At 55.8% G+C, this 20,599-nt stretch overlaps 1 protein-coding gene across 1 annotated transcript; it reads right to left on the reverse strand.

The window, feature by feature from the left end:
• Positions 1-81: 81 nt before the first annotated feature.
• Positions 82-18,309, reverse strand: RPGRIP1 (RPGR interacting protein 1). The gene is made up of 24 exons (XM_043495479.1): positions 18,222-18,309; positions 17,889-17,945; positions 15,815-15,947; positions 15,210-15,511; positions 14,706-14,862; positions 13,528-13,633; positions 12,750-12,773; positions 12,266-12,412; positions 11,989-12,062; positions 11,319-11,428; positions 10,878-10,957; positions 10,147-10,320; positions 9,880-9,997; positions 9,019-9,465; positions 8,467-8,636; positions 7,759-8,098; positions 7,443-7,627; positions 7,006-7,218; positions 6,505-6,655; positions 5,960-6,063; positions 5,499-5,685; positions 1,348-1,432; positions 674-804; positions 82-364 (listed from the first exon to the last, which is right to left on the reverse strand). Exons 1-24 carry the CDS (start codon positions 18,307-18,309, stop codon positions 249-251), a joined length of 3,699 nt encoding a protein of 1,232 aa, XP_043351414.1. The 3' UTR covers positions 82-248.
• Between the last annotated feature and the right edge of the window lie 2,290 nt (positions 18,310-20,599).

The following is a 20,599-nucleotide window of genomic DNA, read 5'->3' on the forward strand; positions in this document are numbered from 1 at the left end:
GTCACTGGTGGTTGTTTGTATTATGGCAGCACCTGGGAGCCCAGACATGGCCCAGGACCCCCTTATGCTAGGCTCTGTATAGACAGAGCAGGGACAGGCACTGCCCCAAGGAGCTCACAATCTTGAGTCGTGCTGACTGCTCAGGCAGGGTGGCATCCTTCACTAGTGAGCTTTGAGGTGAGGGGAGGTTCCCGTTTGAACCTTACGGTCCCAAGTCCTTGCACACCTTGCGGGAGCTGACGGAGCCCTCATTCCTCCTCTTCAGCCTTTCGTCTCCCCTCCCAGTAGATGTCGCAGAGGGCAGCAGCTGCTTCCACAGAGACCTTCAGCCTCCCGATGGCAGAGCGGTCCTGAGGGCTGACAACTGCCGGGAGTGGGTAAGAGAGCAGAAGTGAGGGGAGGGGTCAGTGTTTCTCCAGGGCCATTCTCTGGCTGGGCCTGGTGTAGAACTTGCCTCCCCCAGCCCTGGGAAGGGACAGGACTTGCACAGCTGCAGCTCCCAGGACATGGAGGGAGGTTGGCTTCCAGGTATAGATCCCAGTTCAGTGGCCAGGTCCCTGGCCTCTTATCTGCTCCACTGGCCCCCTTTCATGCAGGTGGCGTGCAGGGGAACAGAGGCAGCAGCTCAGCAGTGGAGACTGCTCGTTTGGGTGCTGCTGGCTCCGTCACTCACCATCGAGGTCACGCTCCAGCACATCATTGCCTGTCAGCAGGATCTCGTGCAGGTCTACATAGGCAAAGCCCACGTCCTCGCACTCGCCTCCAGTCCCAGGCAGAGGCTCGCTCACCACCACGAACTGCAGCCTGCAATAAGGGGGCAGTGTGTCTGGATCCTGCACCTGTATCCAGCCCATCCTACCCTGGCTCCCCATAGAAAAGCCAAGGTGAAGGGTGCTATTCTCACCTCTAGTGCACTCAGTGGCCTGGGCCCAGGGGATCTAAGAGAGCCAAAAGCTCCAGGAGGAGGGCTCTGCCTGACAGCTTTGCTCCTCTGGCCCAAGGAGCCTTCTGCAGGAAGTGTAAAGCTGCAGGGGGGCACGTTGGGCCTGTGTGAAACAAATGCCTCCAAGAGCTAAGGACCATTACAGACCTCCCAGCACATTCCTTTGATCTGCCTTCTCTAACCTACAGCATCATGGGTGCACATACTCCACCCATGGGAGAGAATAAGCACGGGGTGGATATTGGTCACAGTGTTCAGGCACTTACAGGAACGTGCTCAGAAGAGGTGATTAGCAGGCTGTAAGAGCCTGTACGGGGAGAGGATGGGGGTGGGTGCAGCGGGGATATGTGCTGGGGACCTTTATCCCAAGGGACTGGAATTCCTGCCCCATCCAGGACGCTCACCAGCTCTGCCCTGCCTCCCCTGCCTGCAGCATGGAGAAGAGGAGTTCCCGCTGCATGCTCGCCCCCTCGGTGTCCAGCTGAATCACTGTGGTGGGGGCAAAAGGCTGTTAGCCATGGCAATGCTCAGTGGGGGGGGGGCACCAAGGGGAAGAGTCAGGGCAATGCTCGCTGGGGACTGGGGGGGCACCATAGATTCATAGATAGTAAGGTCAGAAGGGACCATTCTGATCATCTAGTCTGACCTCCTGCACAACGCAGGCCACAGAATCTCACCCACCCACTCCTATGAAAAACCTCACCTATGTCTGAGCTATTGAAGTCCTCAGATCGTGGTTTAATAATAATTCCCCATGTGGCATGGTATCAAACGCCTTACTGAAATCTAGGTAAATTAGATCCACTGCATTTCCTTTGTCTAAAAAATCTGTTACTTTCTCAAAAAAGGAGATCAGGTTGGTTTGGCACGATCTACCTTTTGTAAAACCATGTTGTATTTTGTCCCATTTACCATTGACTTCAATGTCCTTAACTATTTTCTCCTTCAAAATTTTTTCCAGGACCTTGCATACTACAGATGTCAAACTAACAGGCCTGTAGTTACCCGGATCACTTTTTTTTCCTTTCTTAAAAATAGGAACTATATTAGCAATTCTCCAATCATACGCTACAACTCCTGAGTGTACAGATTCATTAAAAATTCTTGATAATGGGCTTGCAATTTTAGGTGCCAATTCTTTTAATATTCTTGGATGAAGATTATCTGGGCCCCCCGATTTAGTCCCATTAAGCTGTTTGAGTTTCGCTTCTACCTCAGATATGCAAAAAGAAAAGGAGTACTTGTGGCACCTTAGAGACTAACAAATTTGTTAGTCTCTAAGGTGCCACAAGTACTCCTTTTCTTTTTGCGAATACAGACTAACACAGCTGCTACTCTGATACCTCAGGTATGGTAATATCTACCTCCATATCCTCATTCCCATTTGTCATGCTACCATTATCCCTAAGATCCTCTTTAGCCTTATTAAAGACTGAGGCAAAGTATTTGTTTAGATATTGGGCCATGCCTAGATTATCCTTAACCTCCACTCCATCCTCAGTGTTTAGTGGCCCCACTTCTTAGTTTTGTTCTTATTTATATGGCTATAGAACCTTTTACTATTGGTTTTAATTCCCTTTGCAAGCTCCAACTCGACTCGACTTTTAGCCTGTCTCACTTTATCCCTACAAGTTCTGACCTCAATAAGGTAGCTTTCCTTGCTGATCCCTCCCATCTTCCACTCCCTGTATGCTTTCTGCTTTTTCTTAATCACCTCTCTAAGATGCTTGCTCATCCAGCTTGGTCTACAACTCCTGCCTATGAATTTTTTCCCCTTTCTTGGGATACAGGCTTCCAATAGCTTCTGCAGCTTTGATTTAAAGTAATCCCAAGCCTCCTCTACCTTTAGATCCATAAATTCTTCAGTCCAATCCACTTCCCTAACTAATTTCCTTAATTTTTGAAAGTCAGCCCTTTTGAAATCAAAAACCCTAGTTGCAGATTTATTTTTGTTAATCCTACCATTCAGTTTGAACTGAATTAGCTCATGATCACTTGAACCAAGATTATCCCCTACAACCATTTCTTCTATGAGGTCCTCACTACTCACCAAAACCAAATCTAAAATGGCATCCCCTCTAGTCGGTTCAGCAACTACTTGATGAAGGAATCTATCAGCTATCGCATCTAGAAAAATCTGAGCCCTATTATTATTACTAGCAGTGGTCCTCCAGTTTATCTGGGAAGTTAAAGTCTCCCATGATCACGTAGTTTCCATTAGTATTTCCTTTATTAAAAACATTAAAAAGAGCTCTATCCATATCCAAATTAGATCCCGGTGGTCTATAGCACACCCCAAGCACTATCGTAGGGGAGGCTCTACTAGTTTTCTTCCCCAATGTAATTTTTGCCCAGACAGACTATTATTACTAGCCCTATTATTACTAGCACTGGTCCTCCAGTCTATATCTGGGAAGTTAAAATCTCCCATGATCACACAATTTCCATTCGTATTTACTTCATTAAAAACATTAAAGAGGGCTCTATCCATATCCAAATTTGATCCCAGCGGTCTATAACACACCCCAAGTACTATCACAGAGGAGGCTCTAGTAGTTATCTTCCCCAGTGTGATTTTTGCCCAAATGGACTCTGTCTTATCCATTGCATCGCTTCTTATTTCTTTACATTCTACCTCATCCTTGATATACAATGCTACTCCACCCCCTTTACCTTTATTTCTCTTTCCTAAACAGCACATACTCTTCAATACCTGTAGTCCAGTCATGACTACTCTTCCACCATGTTTCTGTTATCCCAGAAATATCAGGTTTCACTTCCTGCACCAGTAGCTCTAGTTCCTCCATTTTGTTACCTAGGCTCCTCGCATTGGTGTACAAACATCTTAATTTTTGCTGTTTGGCCTCGCTCACATTTTGTACCCTACTAGGCGCAGTAATTCTACAGCCAGAATAACCTATTAGACTGGTATCCACACTGCCCTCGCTCCTTATATACATTCTCCTACCCATGGCTGTATCCTTTCTTACTTCGTCTTCTTCCCTCTCAATGCTAAAATCCATCATGGAGATTACCTGGACATCTCCCCCAAATTCCTAGTTTAAAGCTCTCTTTATCAGTTTTGCCAGCCTCCATCCTAGAAGTCTATTTCCTTCCCTACTCAGATGAAGTTCATCCCGAGAGAACTGCCCTCTGTCCATGAATGCCTCCCAGTGGCCATACATCCCAAAGCCCTCCTTATAGCACCACTGCCTAAGCCATCTGTTGATAATCATAATCTTGTCACACCTTTGTTGCCCTTCTCTAGGAACAGGCAGGATCCCACTAAAGATCACCTGAGCCTCGATTTTCTTAAGCGTCTTCCCCAGCCTAGCATAGTCTCCCTTAATACTTTCCAGCGAGAATCTAGCCGTATCATTTGTTCCCGCATGAAGGATAATTAAGGGATAATTTCCCGCTCCCTTTAGGATCCTTTTCAACCTCAGGTCTACATCCCGTATCTTAGCACCTGGAAGACAGCACACCCTTCTATTCTCAGGATCAGCTCTAGTTACAGGCCTGTCTATTCTTCTCAATAAAGAGTCCCCGATCACATAGACCTGCCTTTTTCTGGTGACAGTGCTATTCTCCAGTCTCTCCCCTGTTCCCTCTGGCTGCAAGTTCTTTCCATTCCTATTTTCCCTTATAATTCTCTTCAACCCATCCTGTATCCTCCTGGGGCTCATATCTGGTGTAGTCTCCATTGTCTCTTCCCCTTTTCCTATAGGACTAGCTTCTCTTCGCTTCTTCCTTGCCCTTCAGCAACTGCCTGCTGAGCCCCTTCTTTGTTTTCCAACTCTGCAAACTTGTTCCTAAGCTCTATTTCTCCTTCACTAGTCCGTTTTTTCCTCTGCCTGGTTCCTCCAAGGGGAGGAGTCAGCGCAATGCTCGCTGGGGACTGGGGGGGCACCAAGGGGAGGAGTCAGGTCGATGCTCACTGGAGACTGGGGGGGCACCCAGGGGAGGAGTCAGGGTGATGCTTGCTAGGGATTGGGGTGGGACCAAGGGGAGGAGTCAGGGCGATGCTCACTGGGGACTGGGGGGGCACCAAGGGGAGGAGTCAGGGCAACAATCTGATGCTCCCCTGGGGCCAGATGGTGACAGTTGACCCATCTCCAAGCTCGCCAGTGTTGCTCCTCTTCCCAGGCTGCTAGTGGTCCAGCGCCACCTTCTTCCTATGGGGAGGGAGCCCCCTGGGGCGGGCCTGGGCCAGGCTGCTCAGCGCAACATGAGCCGGGGACACTGGGCCTTCGCCAGCTTGCACTGGCAGTGTGGGGGCTGAGTGCCAGGGAGGGGGCTGAGGAAAGTGGCGCTATTAAATTAGTCATGGCCTCTTTTTCCCAACAATAGCACCGCTGTTCTGGGTCTGAAGTGAGCCCTGCAGAGCTGGGCCCAAAGGCCTAGCTATGAGCTCCATCCCGAGGTGGGGGAGAGATTCTTTTCCTCTCTCCACCCATGTGTCATCCCCATCATGAGGCATGAGACGCCCGCCCTGCCTCTGGGCGGTAGGGCTGTGGGAAGGGCGAGAGCCCAGACCCTCCCCGCAGCAGCTCACCCTTGCTGAAGTGGAAGTAGATCTCCTCGCTGCCCCGGGGCTTGCACAGGGACAGGGGGGTCTCTGTCTCAGCCAGGGGCATCCCTGGGAAGTGGTACTCAACGTACAGCTGCTGGATGTGCTCACAGGCCATGGCCTCAGGGTGCAAACTCAGAGAGACTATTTCAATGCGGATCCTCTCGATGTCCTGACAAGAGGAGATGAGAGCAAGTCACACAAGGCCTGAGAGGGTGGGAACCAGGGCCCTGAACTCTTCTGTAGGGGGTGGGGGGGAGGCTGGCTGAGCCAAGCTCCCGTCTCCCCCACTCACCCCACTTTGGAACCCCCAGGGCTCAGCACTGTCACAACAAGCTGTAGCTGCCCCATGCTCCTCCCTGACTCCTGTACCTGGCAGGGCTCCCTCCCCATGGGTCTGTGCACCCCCTCCTCCAGCACTGTCTCAGGGGTGGGGGCATTACCACCTTTGGAGGGCTCTCCAGACTGGTCCCCACCACAATCTCGTCACTGTCTGTGGTCTGTGTGTCGCTGCTGCTCTCCGGTGCTGGCTCACAGGCCTCCTCAGGGGCTGGCAGGGACAGAGTATTTGTTACTGGGAGGGGAATTAGAATGGAACCTGCGTGCCCCCTGCTCCCACCTGTACCATGGGCCTTGAAGAGCATGGCTGCAGCGGCAGCCTGCTTTGGGGCTGCACCTATGCCCACCGCTGAGTTTGTTCATGCAGGGACCCTGCTCTGCAGCTGGATGGCCACGTCGCCCTCCCCCACCACAGTGAGCCCCAATCCACAGCTGGATGGCCACATCGCCCTCCCCCACTACAGTGAGCTCCAATCCACAGCTGGATGGCCGGATACCCCGTCTGTGGTTTTACATTGTGCCACCTGGAGCAGGGTGCACGTGACCTGTAGAGTCAGCTCTGGCACAGCATGAGGGGCTGTGCAGGACCCGAGGGTAGCCTGGCCAGTTGGCCCTGACAGCTGGGTACTCCATGGGAGGCAGGAGCTGGTACCCATGTCCTCGGGAGCAGAGCCTACATCCAGTGCAAGGGATTTCGGCTCCAAGTGCTGGGTCCTGGTAGAGGTTTCAGTGTCTTTAGCTGAGTATCTTTCTTCCTCCTGCTCCTCCTGGCCAGCCTGGACCTCCTTCCCCTTCAGCATCCCCTGCACAGACAAACCCCATCAGGCTCAGGGAACAGCTGGCTGAGCCCCATTAGTACTGCCCCCCCTTGGGTGCTGGTTCAGTGTGGGGCACTGCCTAGTGGGCCAAATCTGGACTGCCAGATGCTTGTGAACAGACCATTACATCTTTTTATGTACTTATTACTATCATTTTTATTGCGGTGTGAAAACTGTTTCTCTGAAGTCTGGACCTTGACTGTACCTTGCCCAAGAAATTTGGACCCTGAGAAAAAATAACTGACGACCCCTGGTGTGAGGTAAGCATTGGGAAGGGGCCTTAAGTTGCTGCACCCTCACTGCCCGCTTCCTGGTCCCTTCTAACCAGCTCTCACCTCGGCAGTGTCTCCCATGGGAGCCACCTCTTCTCCCTCCTCCGGTGTGTAGCCACTGGCTGCTGGCACTGGATTGGGCTGGGTCTGACTGCTGGCTCCCACATCCCGCCTTCCCCGCTTCCCCCTGCGTCCATCAGCCTTGACCACCGAGACCTGGAGCTGCTTCCTCTGGCCCTCAGGCTGAGATGATGAGGTGTTGGGAGCAAGCCAGGCCTGAGCAGGGGTCAGAACAGCACAGTCACGCCACAGCCTGGCTGCTTCCGCCATTTCCACTAATCTACTCCTTTTTGTACTGGGGTGCAGGAATGGCAGCATCGCCCAGCAAGGCAAAGAAAGAGCAGTGAATAGAAGCCAGGAGTCCTGACTCCCAGCCCTCACTGGGAGGGTGGTATTGTAGGGGGCAGGTGTTAATCCTGGGCTGCTGGGTCATTCTGTACCTGGCTGTGTAGTGCAGCCCTTTCCTCCTCAATCAGCTGCTCCAAGGGTCTCTCACACTGGTGTTCCCTGGCCCAGGCCACTTGGTGCAGGGCGGCCCCCGGGGGCAGGTACCGACGCTTCCACTCCAGGCTGAGGCTGATGGAGCCATTGGGGTGCCCAGATGGGTTGGTGAGGACAAAATCTCCTACAGAGTACAGAATTGGAGGTATAAGAGGGCACAGGGGGTGGGGCTCTGGACACTGAGGCCAGGGGCAGGGGAACTGTGCCCAGCTCTGTTCCTTGAACAATAGAGGATCTGGGTCCAGCATCTTTCACCTGTGATACTGTGCCCGCGTGCCAGAGGCAGCAGGGGGATCTGTGCTTTGCCCAAGTAACTGCCTGGCTCTGTATCCTCGTCATCGAAGATGTACACCCAGAGGGTCTCTAGACGCAGATAGCGGTCGAGTTCAGCTGTGGGGCGCATGGGGAAGGTCCGCAGGTCTCCAAAGTGCGGGTTGTTGCTGGAGGGGATGATTGGTGTGTCGTGGTCAGGGAAGGTGAAGAAGCGGTACATGGCGTAGGGGCTGGGCTGGGTGCTGAGCCAATGACCCCGCAGGCCGGTGCAGCCCACAATCTGCACCTGCAGCTCATTCCACAGCCACTCAGTTTCCAGCACCTGGAGGGGGAGACTGAGAAAGGCTGGTAACTGGATGAGCAGAGGGCCCAGCCTGCATCCCATAGGAATCACGGCTTTGCCACATGGAAGGCACTTTAGTGTCTAGAGTGCCTGAGGCTTCCCTTACAGGGCTCCTGCTCTGACATGTGCCAGAGAGCTCCTAGTGTGGAGCACATATCCCTGTGAGGCCTGTGGTTGTGTGCCACCATGGGGAGCCCCTTTTGTGGGGGCATATGTCCCTACAGGGATCCTGTACCAGTGGGCATGGCCCTATAAGGCTCCCCCTTTCTGGGGTGCATTTCCTGCAGTACGAGTGTGTGTGTTTACCCTCACATACTCCTCCCCATGCATACCCCCTGCTTCCTCACCCCCTCCTTGCCCTGCTGCCTGCTCTGCTGGGCAGCTCTGGCCTGGGACATGCAGGCTGATAAGTAGCCCAAAGCCTTCGTGCACTCGCAGTTCAGCCGCATGGTCTGCTCCATGGGCAGGCGAAGCCTCATCCAATACTCCAGCATCCCATAGTTCTCGCCGTTCGGACCTACAGGGTGTGGAGCGGGCAGGGGGGTGAGGGGACATGCAGAAGGCAGTGTGGACAGAAAGTCCAGGGGATAGGAATTGGGGAAGCAAGAAGGAGTTAGGACAGCAGGTAACAGGACATGAAGGCCACAAGGACATAAGAATGGTTAGAAACCTGGAATGTTCCCCAAGCTGACGCCAGAATGGCTGGGGCAGGGCAAGCCTTGGCCCCAGGGAGTCTTTACTGTGGGGGAAAGATGAGCTAATGGCTCTCCAGGCCATGGAAGTGTTTTACTGTCTGTGGCACTGACAAGGCCAGGCGCCCTCACTGAGAAGCTGCCATGGCAGAGGGCAAGGGGAGTGCTTTATCATAGAGCATCACTGTGGCGAGGGAAAGCTCTTACCGTGCAGCATCGCTGTGGCATGCACGCGCTCCCCACGCCCCAGAACCTCCCGGAAGCGCAGCCAACAGGAAGCCAGAGTGCTGTATTCAGTAGCAGTAGCCAGGTGCAGGTCTAAGCGGGCGGCAGCCCCCTTCAGGTACTCCAGGAAGAGGGGCTCAGCTTGTACCACATACTGAGAAGTGAAGCTGTAGAGTGGCTGGGCTCCACGCACCATCGGTGTGCAGTGCATCTCACAGTCGTAGAAGGCATAGGTGCAGAAGGTGATGGGCTGGACATCCCCCAGCACCTGCAATGCCTCCCTTGACAGCACTGCCCCTGCAATGTGCAGCTCAAACAGGTTCTCACCACACCGCAACACAGGTGCCTTGCCCTTCTCCACGTCCACATCACCCTCAGTCCGCAGGAGTGGGAGCTGCCGCGTCCCATAGGCCACATCCTTCAGCTGCTCTGGGGGAGGAGATGTGGGCCTGTGAGGGGTGGGCATGTCCCCATCTTCTCCGGCGTCTAGCCCCAAGGCATAGCTTGTACCCGTCCCCCTCCCCTATCCGTTCCTGACAGGAGTGACCCGCTGCCCGTCTGCTGTCTTCCCTCCTCTTGCTGCGGGGTCAGTCCCCACAAGCCCAGTGTAGCCGTCTGCCAGCCCAAGTGCTGTGCAGCAAGCCAGCTGCTATCGAGGGGCCAGGTCCCCCTCTGAACAGTACACTGGGCATACAGGGACCCAGCATAGCCTCTTGGGGCAGGGAACAAGAGCACAGGTCCAGCCAAAGGTCCATCCTGCCCCGTTCTGTCTCCAGCAGTGGTCATGAGGGAGGCATGATGAAAATTGCTCCGGGGGGCAGGTGGAACTGGCTCTGTCCTTACCCTCCAGCTGGCGGATGTGGGTGCTGCGCAGATCCAGGAGCTGCACCATTTTCTGCTGCTTTTCCTCATGTCCCCTCGTCTCCTGCTCAGCCTGCACCATCACACCTTCCAGCTCGGCCTGACACAGCACCCAGGTCAGTCACACAGCAGCTCACCCACAGCTCATCCCCACCCCCGCCCCAGAGCTTATCCCCCCCGTCCCCCACCCCACAGCTCAGCGTGACACAGCACCTGGGTCAGTCACCCCCGTGCCACCATCTCCCCAACCTGATAGTCCCGGTTGATGCGGTGCTGCAGGATCAGCATGTCCCGGGTTTTCTCCAGCTCCAGGATGGTGTCAGCATGGGCAGCTTCTGTCTCCTGGAGTCTCCGGCTCAGGCTCCGCTGGGTGAACAGCTCCTTCTGCTCAGTCTTGGTGGGGAGCCTATCCAGACAGGGGTGCTGTAGGGAAACAGGCGAGTGAGCAGAAAAGAGCCTTGCCTCCCCTGCTGAATGAGGGAGGAGCACCACAGTCCCCAAGGCTGCAACTCCCCCGCGCCTAGCACCAGCACTCGCCGGGATGTGCGGGCCCAGCCTAGCCCCCCTTATCTTCCCTGCACAGGCTGCAGCACTTGTCATGATGGGGGAGCTGGCCCAGCCTCCCTAAACTCTTAACTCCCCCTACATAGCATTCGCCATGAAGGAAGGACCACCCCAGACCTGCTGACTCCCCCACATATGGCCTTGCGCTTGTCATGACAGGTGGGCCCGGCCCCGCCCAGCCCAGCCACCCTCTGATTTCCCTGTACTTGCCATGATGGGTGGGACCAGCCCAGTCCCCCTGACTCCTCCACACAGGGACCAGCCCAGCCCCACCCCACTCTCAACTCCCCCCACACAGGACCCAGCTCTATGCCCTTTACCTGCCAAATGCTGCGAGAGGATGGAGCACCTACCACACCCCAGGAAGGGGCCTGGAGAGATCAGCCAATCTTGGCTCCTCCCTGGCTCGTACCCACCTGGGACAGGGTTGGCTCAGTCTTCTGCTCTGGAGTTTGGTTCCCTCTCTCCACTTCCTGCTTCAGCTCCTCACTCCGAGCTGGGGACAAGAAGGGGGTCAGGCCTGGATACCAAACTGGTTGTGATACAGAGCTGGTCCTGGTGATGTGTGACTGGGACACATTCTGACCCCCAACACACGTGTTGCACACCAAGGATCCACACCCTCCCTTAGGCCAGACTCCATGCACCCCTCCCCTCTCCCCCCACTGCTGTCGTGTGGCTGGGAGGTACCCCTTACCCCTCACAGACTGTAGTGCACCTGCAATGACCCCACCCCAGTGAGAGTGGCCTAGTCAATGGGGACGCAAGAACTCCCCATTGGGATGAAGCTGCCATTTCAGTCCCTTGTCCCTGTGCTGGTACTGAGATTCTCCCCCCCATCCTGCCAGCCCCCTCACCTCTCTCCTGCGCCAGCTCCTCCACCAGCCGCCTCTTCTCTGCCAGCTCCAAGCTCAGCTGCTCCTCCAGCCGTGAGATGTTCCCCTGCCGCTGCTCACAGGCCAGACTGCTGCAGCAAGAGGGGCAATGCTACAGTGTTACCGCAAGGGCCACAAACCCCAATCCCACCATGGGAGGCTCCAGCACACATGGTGCCATGAGCCTTCAGGGCCCTGGGAGCTGCTGCTGCATGGTTGGGGCAATTCATTGCCAGGCCCCCACCCAAGCATAGCTGACTGAGGATGAGGGGGTGTCCCTATGGCTCTGCCAGGCCCTCCCCACACTGTACCACAGACTTGGAGAGGTCTCCCTAAGGCTCTCCCCCAAAACCCCCCATCCTCCAGGGTCAGCCCTTTGGGATCAGTCTCCTGTCTCTGGCAGACTCTGGGGCTGCTCCAGATCTTTGCCTATCTCCTGCAGACCAGAGCTTCCAGCCTCAGCAGCCCGACCCTGAATGGAACACAGGGTGGGGGCTGAGCAGGCACCAGACAGATCTGGTGTGACTGAACCCCAGGCTGTGGCATCTCTGGGGATAAATGGGGGCTGAGACTTCTCACTTGAACTTGGGCACCATCTCCATGGGACAGCCCCACTGCATGGTGCGGGGCTCGGCCACACTCATAGTCTCACCTCTCCAGCAATTTATCATAATCCTCCTTCAACAGGTCTCGCTCCTTCTCCAGGGACCTGATTCTCTCCTGAAACTGAGAGAGACAGAGATCAGTCCCCAGACCTGGCTCCCACAGCCAATGAGGGGTGGGCCTGTCAGGATCTTTCTCTAGGGTTAGAAAGGGACCCCCCAGCCTCTGCTCACCAGGGACCCCACTACTGACTCCAGGGAAGCTGGCCTCAGAGTAGGGAAAAGGGGGGTCCCCAGAGTTTGGATTAGCTGGATAGGGCTCCCTACCTCCTCCAGTGCCCCCTGCAGGAACGAGATGCTCTCCACTTTGCTCTCCAACACCATCACCTTCTGTGTCTCTGCCTTCAGCTGCACGGTGAGCTCCTCCACCTGGGCCAGGAGGGCCTCACTGCTGGTTCTCAGCGTCTCCTGGTTCTGGTGTGGGAGGGAAGGAAGAAAGACCAGCACAGGCAGGAGAGAGGGATGCTGGCCCCTCCCTGCTGCAGGGCTGCCAGGATGGAGGGACCTGGAACTGAGCATGAGAACCCAAGGACAAGGGAGTGGGGGCTGTCTCCTTAGGGCTGGATACAGAGAGACTTTCTTTGCCCCAGCCTCCCCCCAAGTCTAGAGTGCATTGCCCTTGGGATGGGTCCCCGTGGGGGGAGGGGAGCTCTGGTCCCATCACTACAGAGGGGCACTGCCTTCCTGGGGGGTGGAGGGCAGATCCCATGAGGGTTGCTGGGGAGTGGAGTTCCCGTACATGAGTATTTACCTGCTGGAGCTGGCTCTCATAGGCCTGGGAAGAGAAATCACAGAGCTAACATCAGTGCTGCTATGTGGAACCTATAATTTGCTGAGTGTTGACTTGGGAGGGCTTTGGGTCTGGCCTCTCCCTGTCGCCCTCAGAACTGTCCCACTCCTGTATTCCCAACCCGGGGAAGCAGTTACACTGATCCTACTGGAGGAACAGATGCAGACATAAGAGGGTGAAGGCAGGAGCTCCCCATGGGGTTGGCTAAAGGGAGAGCTTCCCCTCCAAGTCCCTACTCATCCCCACAGGTGGGTGAGTTAGTGGGGTCACATTGGATAATCGGGTATCTCTCCCCAGGTGGTACAGGCAGGTGCCTAGATGCTGGTAGTGTCTCTTCGCCTCTCCCCCTGGGTGGCACAGGCAGGGGAACTGACAGCTGAGGGGTCTTTCTCTCCCCTCCCCGGGGTGGCACAGGACTGGGGAACTGACAGCTGAGGGTCTTTCTCGTCTCTCCCCCTGGGGGGCACGGGCAGGGGAACTGACAGCTGGGGGTCTTTCTCATCTTTCCCCCTGGGGGACAGGGGAACGGACAGCTGGGGGCCTTTCTCGTCTCTTCCCCTGGGGGGCAGGGGAACTGACAGCTGGGGGCCTTTCTCATCTCTCTCCCTAGGGTGGAACAGGCAGGGGAACTGACAGCTGGGGGCCTTTCTCGTCTCTCCCCCTGGGGGGCAGGGGAACTGACATCTGGGGGTCTTTCTCTCCCCTCCCCCAGGGGGGCACAGGACTGGGGCTAATTCACCTCCTGCAGGTCAGTGAATCTGACTCTGGTCACAGCCAGCTCGCAGCTCCGCTCCCTCAGGAGCCGCTGCAGCCGGATCAGCTCCACGTTCCCCCGGATGGCGGCTCTGCAAGGGGAGCAGTGGGTGGCTTGAGCTAGAGCAGCAATCCCTGCAGGGGACCCACATTCCATCTGTCTTACTCCCCCAACCTGGGCCTGGCACAACCTCTCCCCCGATCATCTGGGCCTGGCACAGCCCCCGCTTCCTTACCCTCCCCTGTTCAGCCCCAAAGCCAATCGGAGTCACTGCTTCTTCCCACCAGGGCTATATAGGCATAGACCCACCCTCTCCCCCAGGCTCAACAGAGCCACCCCCTCACTCAGGGGGTAATGGTGGGCTGAGCAAGCCCGCAGGAGTACCATACCGATGCTCCAGGGCCTGCTGGTGGTACTGCTGGGATGGGGCCCCTTCGAGGTCCATCTCTATCCCCCATGCCAGGCATTGTAACTCAGGCTCCAGCTCTGCCAACACCAGGCTGTGGGATCTGTGGGGAGCAAGGACCTGGGTGAAGCGCTGACCCCTAAGGAAGTGTGGGGCAGGATCAGAGGACACAGGTGCTAGGGTGATGCCACATTGACTCCAAAGAGAGCAGGGGGCTGGAAGGCAAGTTTGGAGAGCAGACGGCAGGATTAGGGAGTTTGACAGAGCACTGAGAGGGTGCTTGCATCACCCTTCTCGTCACTATTAGCATCAATTAGGTCCCCCCTCAAGGCCTAACTAGTCAGGGCTGTGCCTGATTACTGGGCCAGCGGGGTTGGGAAGGTAATGAGCTAACTAGCCAATGGGCAAGAGGTTTAAAAAGAGCACAGGCAGTACATGCTAGATTCTGGAGTAGAAGTTGCTAAGCTGAGAGAGCCTGGCAAGAGGGAACTCTCTGAGCACCCCACAATTCTCCTCCAAGTCACATTCCCCACCCCCACTTCCCCCCGGGAAGAGGGGCCAAAAAGCTGGAAAACAGTGTAGAGGTCTGGATCTGGTAGTAGAGGGATTGAGAAACTACAATGCAAGTACATGCTGGTGTGCTCAAGTAAGATGGTCTCAGAGCAGTCTGTGATTGTGAGGGTGTGGCACCTATATCCTATTGCAGGGAGGGAAGGGGTATCTGAGGGAGAGGATGTGGAGCAGTGGAGGCACTCACAACTGGGATTCAGGGGCTGCTACTCCTTCCGTGGTGCTGGGTGGGAGAGGGACGCATTGTCTCTCCATATTGGCTCGTACTCCCTCTGTGATGTGGTCTCTGTATCTGGGGGGAGCTGTGTGGGTAGGTCTGGACTCTGGACTGCGCATCCGCAACCCTGCACAGGAGAAAAAGGTGGATGAGGTCTTATGTCTTCCTGATGCTAAACCTGTAGGGGAAAAGGATTCCTAGGGGACTAGACTGAGGCCAGCAGACAGCTCACAAGTGAGATGAGACTCCAATACGCAGAAGCAGAGCTCCTGCTTGGAGGCCAGGATGGGTCATACCCTGGGCTCTTTACTGGAGCTTCTACTACCCCAGACCTTCTCTCAGGGTGGAGATCCCCCACCTCTCTCAGCCTGGGCTCCCACCCCCTTCCTGGGGGAGACCCTGTCCAAGAATCCAGGCCCTTCAGCCCCTAGGAATGGTGATTTCCCACTCTCTGTCCTGATCTATCCCCTTCACCTCTGTGATGTCTCTCAATCACTCTCCCGCCTGCGGTGTGGACCCGCCGGAGTCCAGTGTCCACCCGGGGTTGGATAGAGCCGTAGGGCCAGAGGTGCCTGCAACCGTGGAGCTGCAGCTGCTGTTTGTAGGATAGCAGACGACTCCGCAGCCCCTCATTGCGCCGCTCCAGGTCCCATACCCGCTCCTGCAGGTCCTCCAAGGACTCCTCCAGGTTCTGGCACGACCACCTGGCCCTGGAGCCCAGCTGGCCCTCAACCTGTGCCCGCTCATGGGTACGTTTCAGTAGCTTAGTGCCCAGCCTGGGGAGGAAGCACAGGTAATGAACCTGCAGCTAATCCATCCCCGTGCACATGCTGCCACAGCCCCTATCTTACCCACCCCCGGTGTGTCCCTCAGCCTGTGCCTGCTTATGGGGGAGTGGGGAGCACAGCCCTATTCACTCCCTGTGAATCTTCTAACCCCAGGCCCCCTTCCTGCATCACCACAGACCCCTACACGTGCTCCTCTGCAATCCCTGCGTACCCTCTTCTGCCCCATCATGTCTCTGGGAGCCTAGGATCTTAGTGGTGAAGGTGATGGGTTTTATGGGGCCCTGCTGGTACCTCTTGACCCTGTCGTCCTGCTTGCACACAAACTCCCTGAGCACCAGGTTCTCGTCATGTAGACGCAGGAACCCATCCTCCAGCTCCACCCGGTTCATCTGGCTCACATGCTGCCGTGTCCATGCCACCGACCCTGAAAGACCAACATCAGGGAATGAGGGGCCAGGGGCTGACACAGATTCTACCCTACAGGGACTAGGGCTAGTACCAAGGACTGCTGAGCTCTCTTCAGAGTTCTGGGAGGGGAGTGGGGTCTCGGGGGTCAGAGCATAGCTGTGAGCTCAGATATAGCAGTTGTGAGGCTGGGATCAATGTAGAGGAGTATGGGACCAGCTGGGCCCCTGTGAGGAAAAGAAGGGCAACCCAGCAGCCCCTGCCAGTTTAGGAGTGGAAGGATCTGAAGGACTTCCCATGACTGACAGGACAGAGCAGAAGCCCACATAGAACTTAACCATCTACAGAGTCTAATAGTGGGCGTGCCTGCAGGAGCGTCTCAAGGGACAGGGCTTGGACCCAAGTCAGCGAAAGCAAGCAGGACCTGGCCTGCCATGGGGTAAAGGAAGAGAAGGGGAAGCAACAGTGGCTGCTGGAGGAAGAGCTATCGCTAAATCTTCCTGCAGAACCAGCCCATTCGAGAGAAGGATGAGAAGCTGGAGAGTATGGACTATGGAGGCTGAGGTCACAGTTTTAAAGAAAGAACTAAGCACTAGGCTCATTGGGGAGAAAGAGGGCCTGTGCTGAGAGTCTGGCCATTACACATCAGAAGTGTGGGGCCCACATGGTCGCAGTCACAGGAGGAAGATTGGGAAGCTAGCAGACAGTGCAATTTTAGGCCTAACAGGTCCCGGTCAAAGCAGCTGAGGGAAGGGCAGCTTTGAAAGATTGTCATTCAGGGAGAAGTGGGGGCAGGAGAGGAACTGAAGTGGGGTCTGTTATGGGCTGTGACAGGAGCGGTGAGTTATATGGGCCCATAGTACCCATGCTCCAGGAATATTCGGGGCCTGGCTCCACCAATGTTCAGGGTAAGGTCTCTCCCCTGGCCTCGCCTGCCACCCCCGGTTGATTTAAAAGGTCTGGCTGCCACCGCCAGCAGGGCTAAGGGTGGCTTCCTGCCCGGCTTTGCTCCATGCCACTCCCAGAAGTGGCTGGAATGGCCCTACAGTTTGGGGGGGAGTCACCATGTGCTGCCCCCGCCTCGAGAGCTGACTCCGCAGCGCCCATTGGCTGGAAACTGCGGCCAATGGGAACTGTGGGGGCGGTGCCTGTAGGCACTGGCGTGCAGAGACCCTTTGGCCCCCCTACCTGGGAGCCATTGCCAGAGTGGTGTGGAGGTCACTTTTAGGAGCCACCCAAGGTAAGTGCTGTACCCCTCACCCTCTCCCACACCCCAACTCCCTGCCCCAGCCCAGATCCCACACACAAACTCCCTCCCAGAGCCCAAACCCCCTCCTGAACCCAAACTCCCTCCCAGAGTATTAGGCAGGTGTGGCGGGGGGCAGGACTTGGACCCATTGTGAGCATCACCAAAAATTATACAAACCTGCTGCCCCTGGGCTGTGATGGAAGTTGTAGGAAAGGGGATATGAAACTGAGTGTTTGCATCCATTCTGTGGTGTGAATTCTCCAAGTCGGTATTTGTCTGTCTGAGCGGGCTGTGTCCTCAGGATGAGGAGGCAGCACTAGCCCTCATCCCCAACTGGTGAGGTTCTGGCTGGTATTTTGCCTGCTGCAGAAGCAGGCAGGAGCTAGGATGGGGGTGGGTCCATATGTTTTTGTTGTAGGAAGGTGAGCACATTAAAAAGACACTTCCCCAGTAAGAACTCGGACTTCAGAAAAATGGACTGTATCCCTGGGGAAGACTGCCTCTGGACTGAGGGATACCTGTCTCCTGAAGAGAGTTGTGCTTGGGGGAAGTACCCTATCTGTGCCCCACTGTCTCCTCTGAATGGGGTGGTGACATAGGGTGCTGGTGGGGGTAGAGGCTCATCCTCTCTAGTGTGCTATGTTACCTACCTTAGCCTGTGTCAACCCTGAATCCCCTCACCGTTTGTGTGGGGTGGGCCTCTTTGCTCACCTCTCATCCGGGTCTTCATCCCCCGGGCCTTCATGAGATGAGCAATGGCTGACACATCTAGAAAGTCACCAGGAAAGCAGTTAGACCATCACTCTGTCATGGGCATCAAGGGTGCTGGGATGAGTCCAGGGACAGCAGTGAAAGTGAGGAGGATGGGGATAAATGAGGGGGACAGGAGAAGAGGAAGGGGGATCAGGGAGGGTTAAATGGGTGAGGGGATGCAGAGTGGATGGGTGAGGGAGGCTGGGAGGAGGTCTTGGAGGTCAAAGAAGGAGTCTGGAGGTCCCTGTACTCCCCCCTTCCTTGGAATCCCTGCATTGATGTGGCCCTGACCTTGAATAGCTGTGATCACTGATGGCCTCTGGCTACTGTCTCTGACAGGCAGGTCTCTGGCTGTCTCATCCAGCAGGAGTAGTGACATAGCAGCAGGCTAAGCCCAGTCTGGAAGGCAGAGAGAGGCAGTTACAGGTGGCCCTCAGGGGTCCGGCCCCCAATCATGTCCCACAGTCGGTGAGCCCAGCCTGGAGGAGGCAGAGCAGCAGCTTGGACATTTGTGGGGAAAGACCACCAGGGCTTGGCTCTGCAGCTGCCTCATTAGCCTGGAGAAAATAAATCACATATCCGTGGATACATGGGATACCAAGATGGCTTCCTCCCTCTGCTGAGCTCCTAGGGGGTGGGATGGTGGAGCAGCTCAGCTGTGGGGTCGGACCTCCACTTCAGACCCCCCCGTCTGCGCTGTCTGCCCCATCCCCATATGGGAGACCTCAGCCCTGTGAGGCCCCTGCCCCAGACACGAGGAGCAGCACTAACCCTGCATAAGGCTCTCCTTCTGGCCCCCCCACCCCAGCTGGTGGTTGTTTCTCCCCCTCACTCACAACCTCCTCCCAGCCTGCTGACTGCTCTGTCCCTGGAAAGAGCTGTCTTGGCAGCTGTGGAGGAGGATTTCCTTCCCAGCTAATCTGCTACCATCTGTCAAAAAGTAGTGCAAGCCCCCTGAAGATCCACAGCCCAGTCACACCCATGTGAGGGCATGGGGGTATAATGGCAGGGACGTGAATCAGACTGAAGAGCCAACTTCTGTGCAAGCTTCCTCCAGACGTCACTGGGCTCCCTCCACCACAGTTCCACTGAAACTTCTCGGTCCAGACACAGACGGCCACCGCTATCCCCGCCCTGGACTCTCCATGCCCCACAGCTCTACCATTCCCACTCACTCCCAACCCACAGACCCTGTGCTATTCCGGCCCAGCTCCCCCCTGACTCTGCTAAGGTCCCTCACTCCACACCTACAGATTTGCAGCTCTCTCAGCCATGGGCTCCATACCCTGAGCATAGCTCAGTCAATACCCCACTCCTGACCTGCAGTCCCCTGCTAACACAGCCCAGGGTTCCCTCAAGTTCTGCCAATGCCCTTTGCTCATGACTTGTAGTCCCCACATCCCTGGGCTGCACAGTCTGACCCCAGCTCTACCAATGTCCCTCACTACCAACCCACAGCTCTCCTCCTATCCCAGCCCTGGACTCCCCGGAGCTCTGCCAGTGCCCCTCAGTCCCAACCTACAGATTCCCTGCTATTTCAGCTTTGCATTTTTACTCTGCTCCATCTCACCTTGCCTGTCACTGTCTCCTGTCCTGGTGCTCTGCCCAATGCCAGTGAGAGTCTGGAAGGACAGTGTAAATCCCTTGTAATCCTCTGCTGTGTAAGCTCATTAGGACAGGAGGAGGGAAGGACAGGGGGGTTTTAACACCTTGTGCAGCATGAGCTTAAGCAGAGGGCAAACCCCCCTCACCCCTGGAGCATTCCTTTCATGCAATTGGGATCACAGGAGAAAACTAGCTGGGGGTGGGGGCAGAGAACAGCCCCAGGGATGGGCATTCCAGCTCAGTACCCATCTGTGTCTGGGACACTGCCAGAGGGAGCCTGTGAGTCTAGAGAGCAGAAGAGAGTGACAAGAGTTGAGTCACCAGGGGACACCAGGAACTGGGGGTGGGAGATGACGCTGGGCAGGGAAGAGTGGGGCGGGGGGACTGTGTGTGGCCTGGAGGTCTGTTGCAGGGAGCCCAGTTGTCTATGATGGGGCCCTTGGTGCTTGAAGAAGGGCTTTGCTGATGATGATCCCTGATGCATCAGAGAACAGTGCCCAGCAGAGTCCTTACTGTGCTAATGCCTCATAGTGCAGACACACTTCCAGCCTCAGCCCCTAGTACTGTCAAGGATCCTCACACAACCTCAGCCCCAGGCACTGACAGTGTTCCTCTACTGCCACCCTTCTCCCAGGACACCTCTTTCTACAGCCACTTTTCCCCTAGGGACTCCCCAGTGGCTGCATGTACCTTCCCATCCCAGGTTTCAGAGTAGCAGCCGTGTTAGTCTGTATTCGCAAAAAGAAAAGGAGTACTTGTGGCACCTTAGAGACTAACAAATTTATTAGAGCATAAGCTTTCGTGAGCTACAGCTCACTTCATCGGATGCATCCGATGAAGTGAGCTGTAGCTCACGAAAGCTTATGCTCTAATAAATTTGTTAGTCTCTAAGGTGCCACAAGTACTCCTTTTCTTCTTCCCATCCCACATTCAGTCTTGCTCAACCCCTCACTCCCCATGCACATAGCCTCCTTCCTCTCCCTCTATGACCCCTGGAGCTGGTGAGTCAGAGGCAGACAACTGAAATGCCTGAAGGAACTGTACCTCTGATAGGTTTCAGAGTA

This window comes from Dermochelys coriacea, chromosome 13 (genome assembly GCF_009764565.3).
Source record: "Dermochelys coriacea isolate rDerCor1 chromosome 13, rDerCor1.pri.v4, whole genome shotgun sequence".
Classification (NCBI taxonomy): Eukaryota; Metazoa; Chordata; order Testudines; family Dermochelyidae; genus Dermochelys; species Dermochelys coriacea.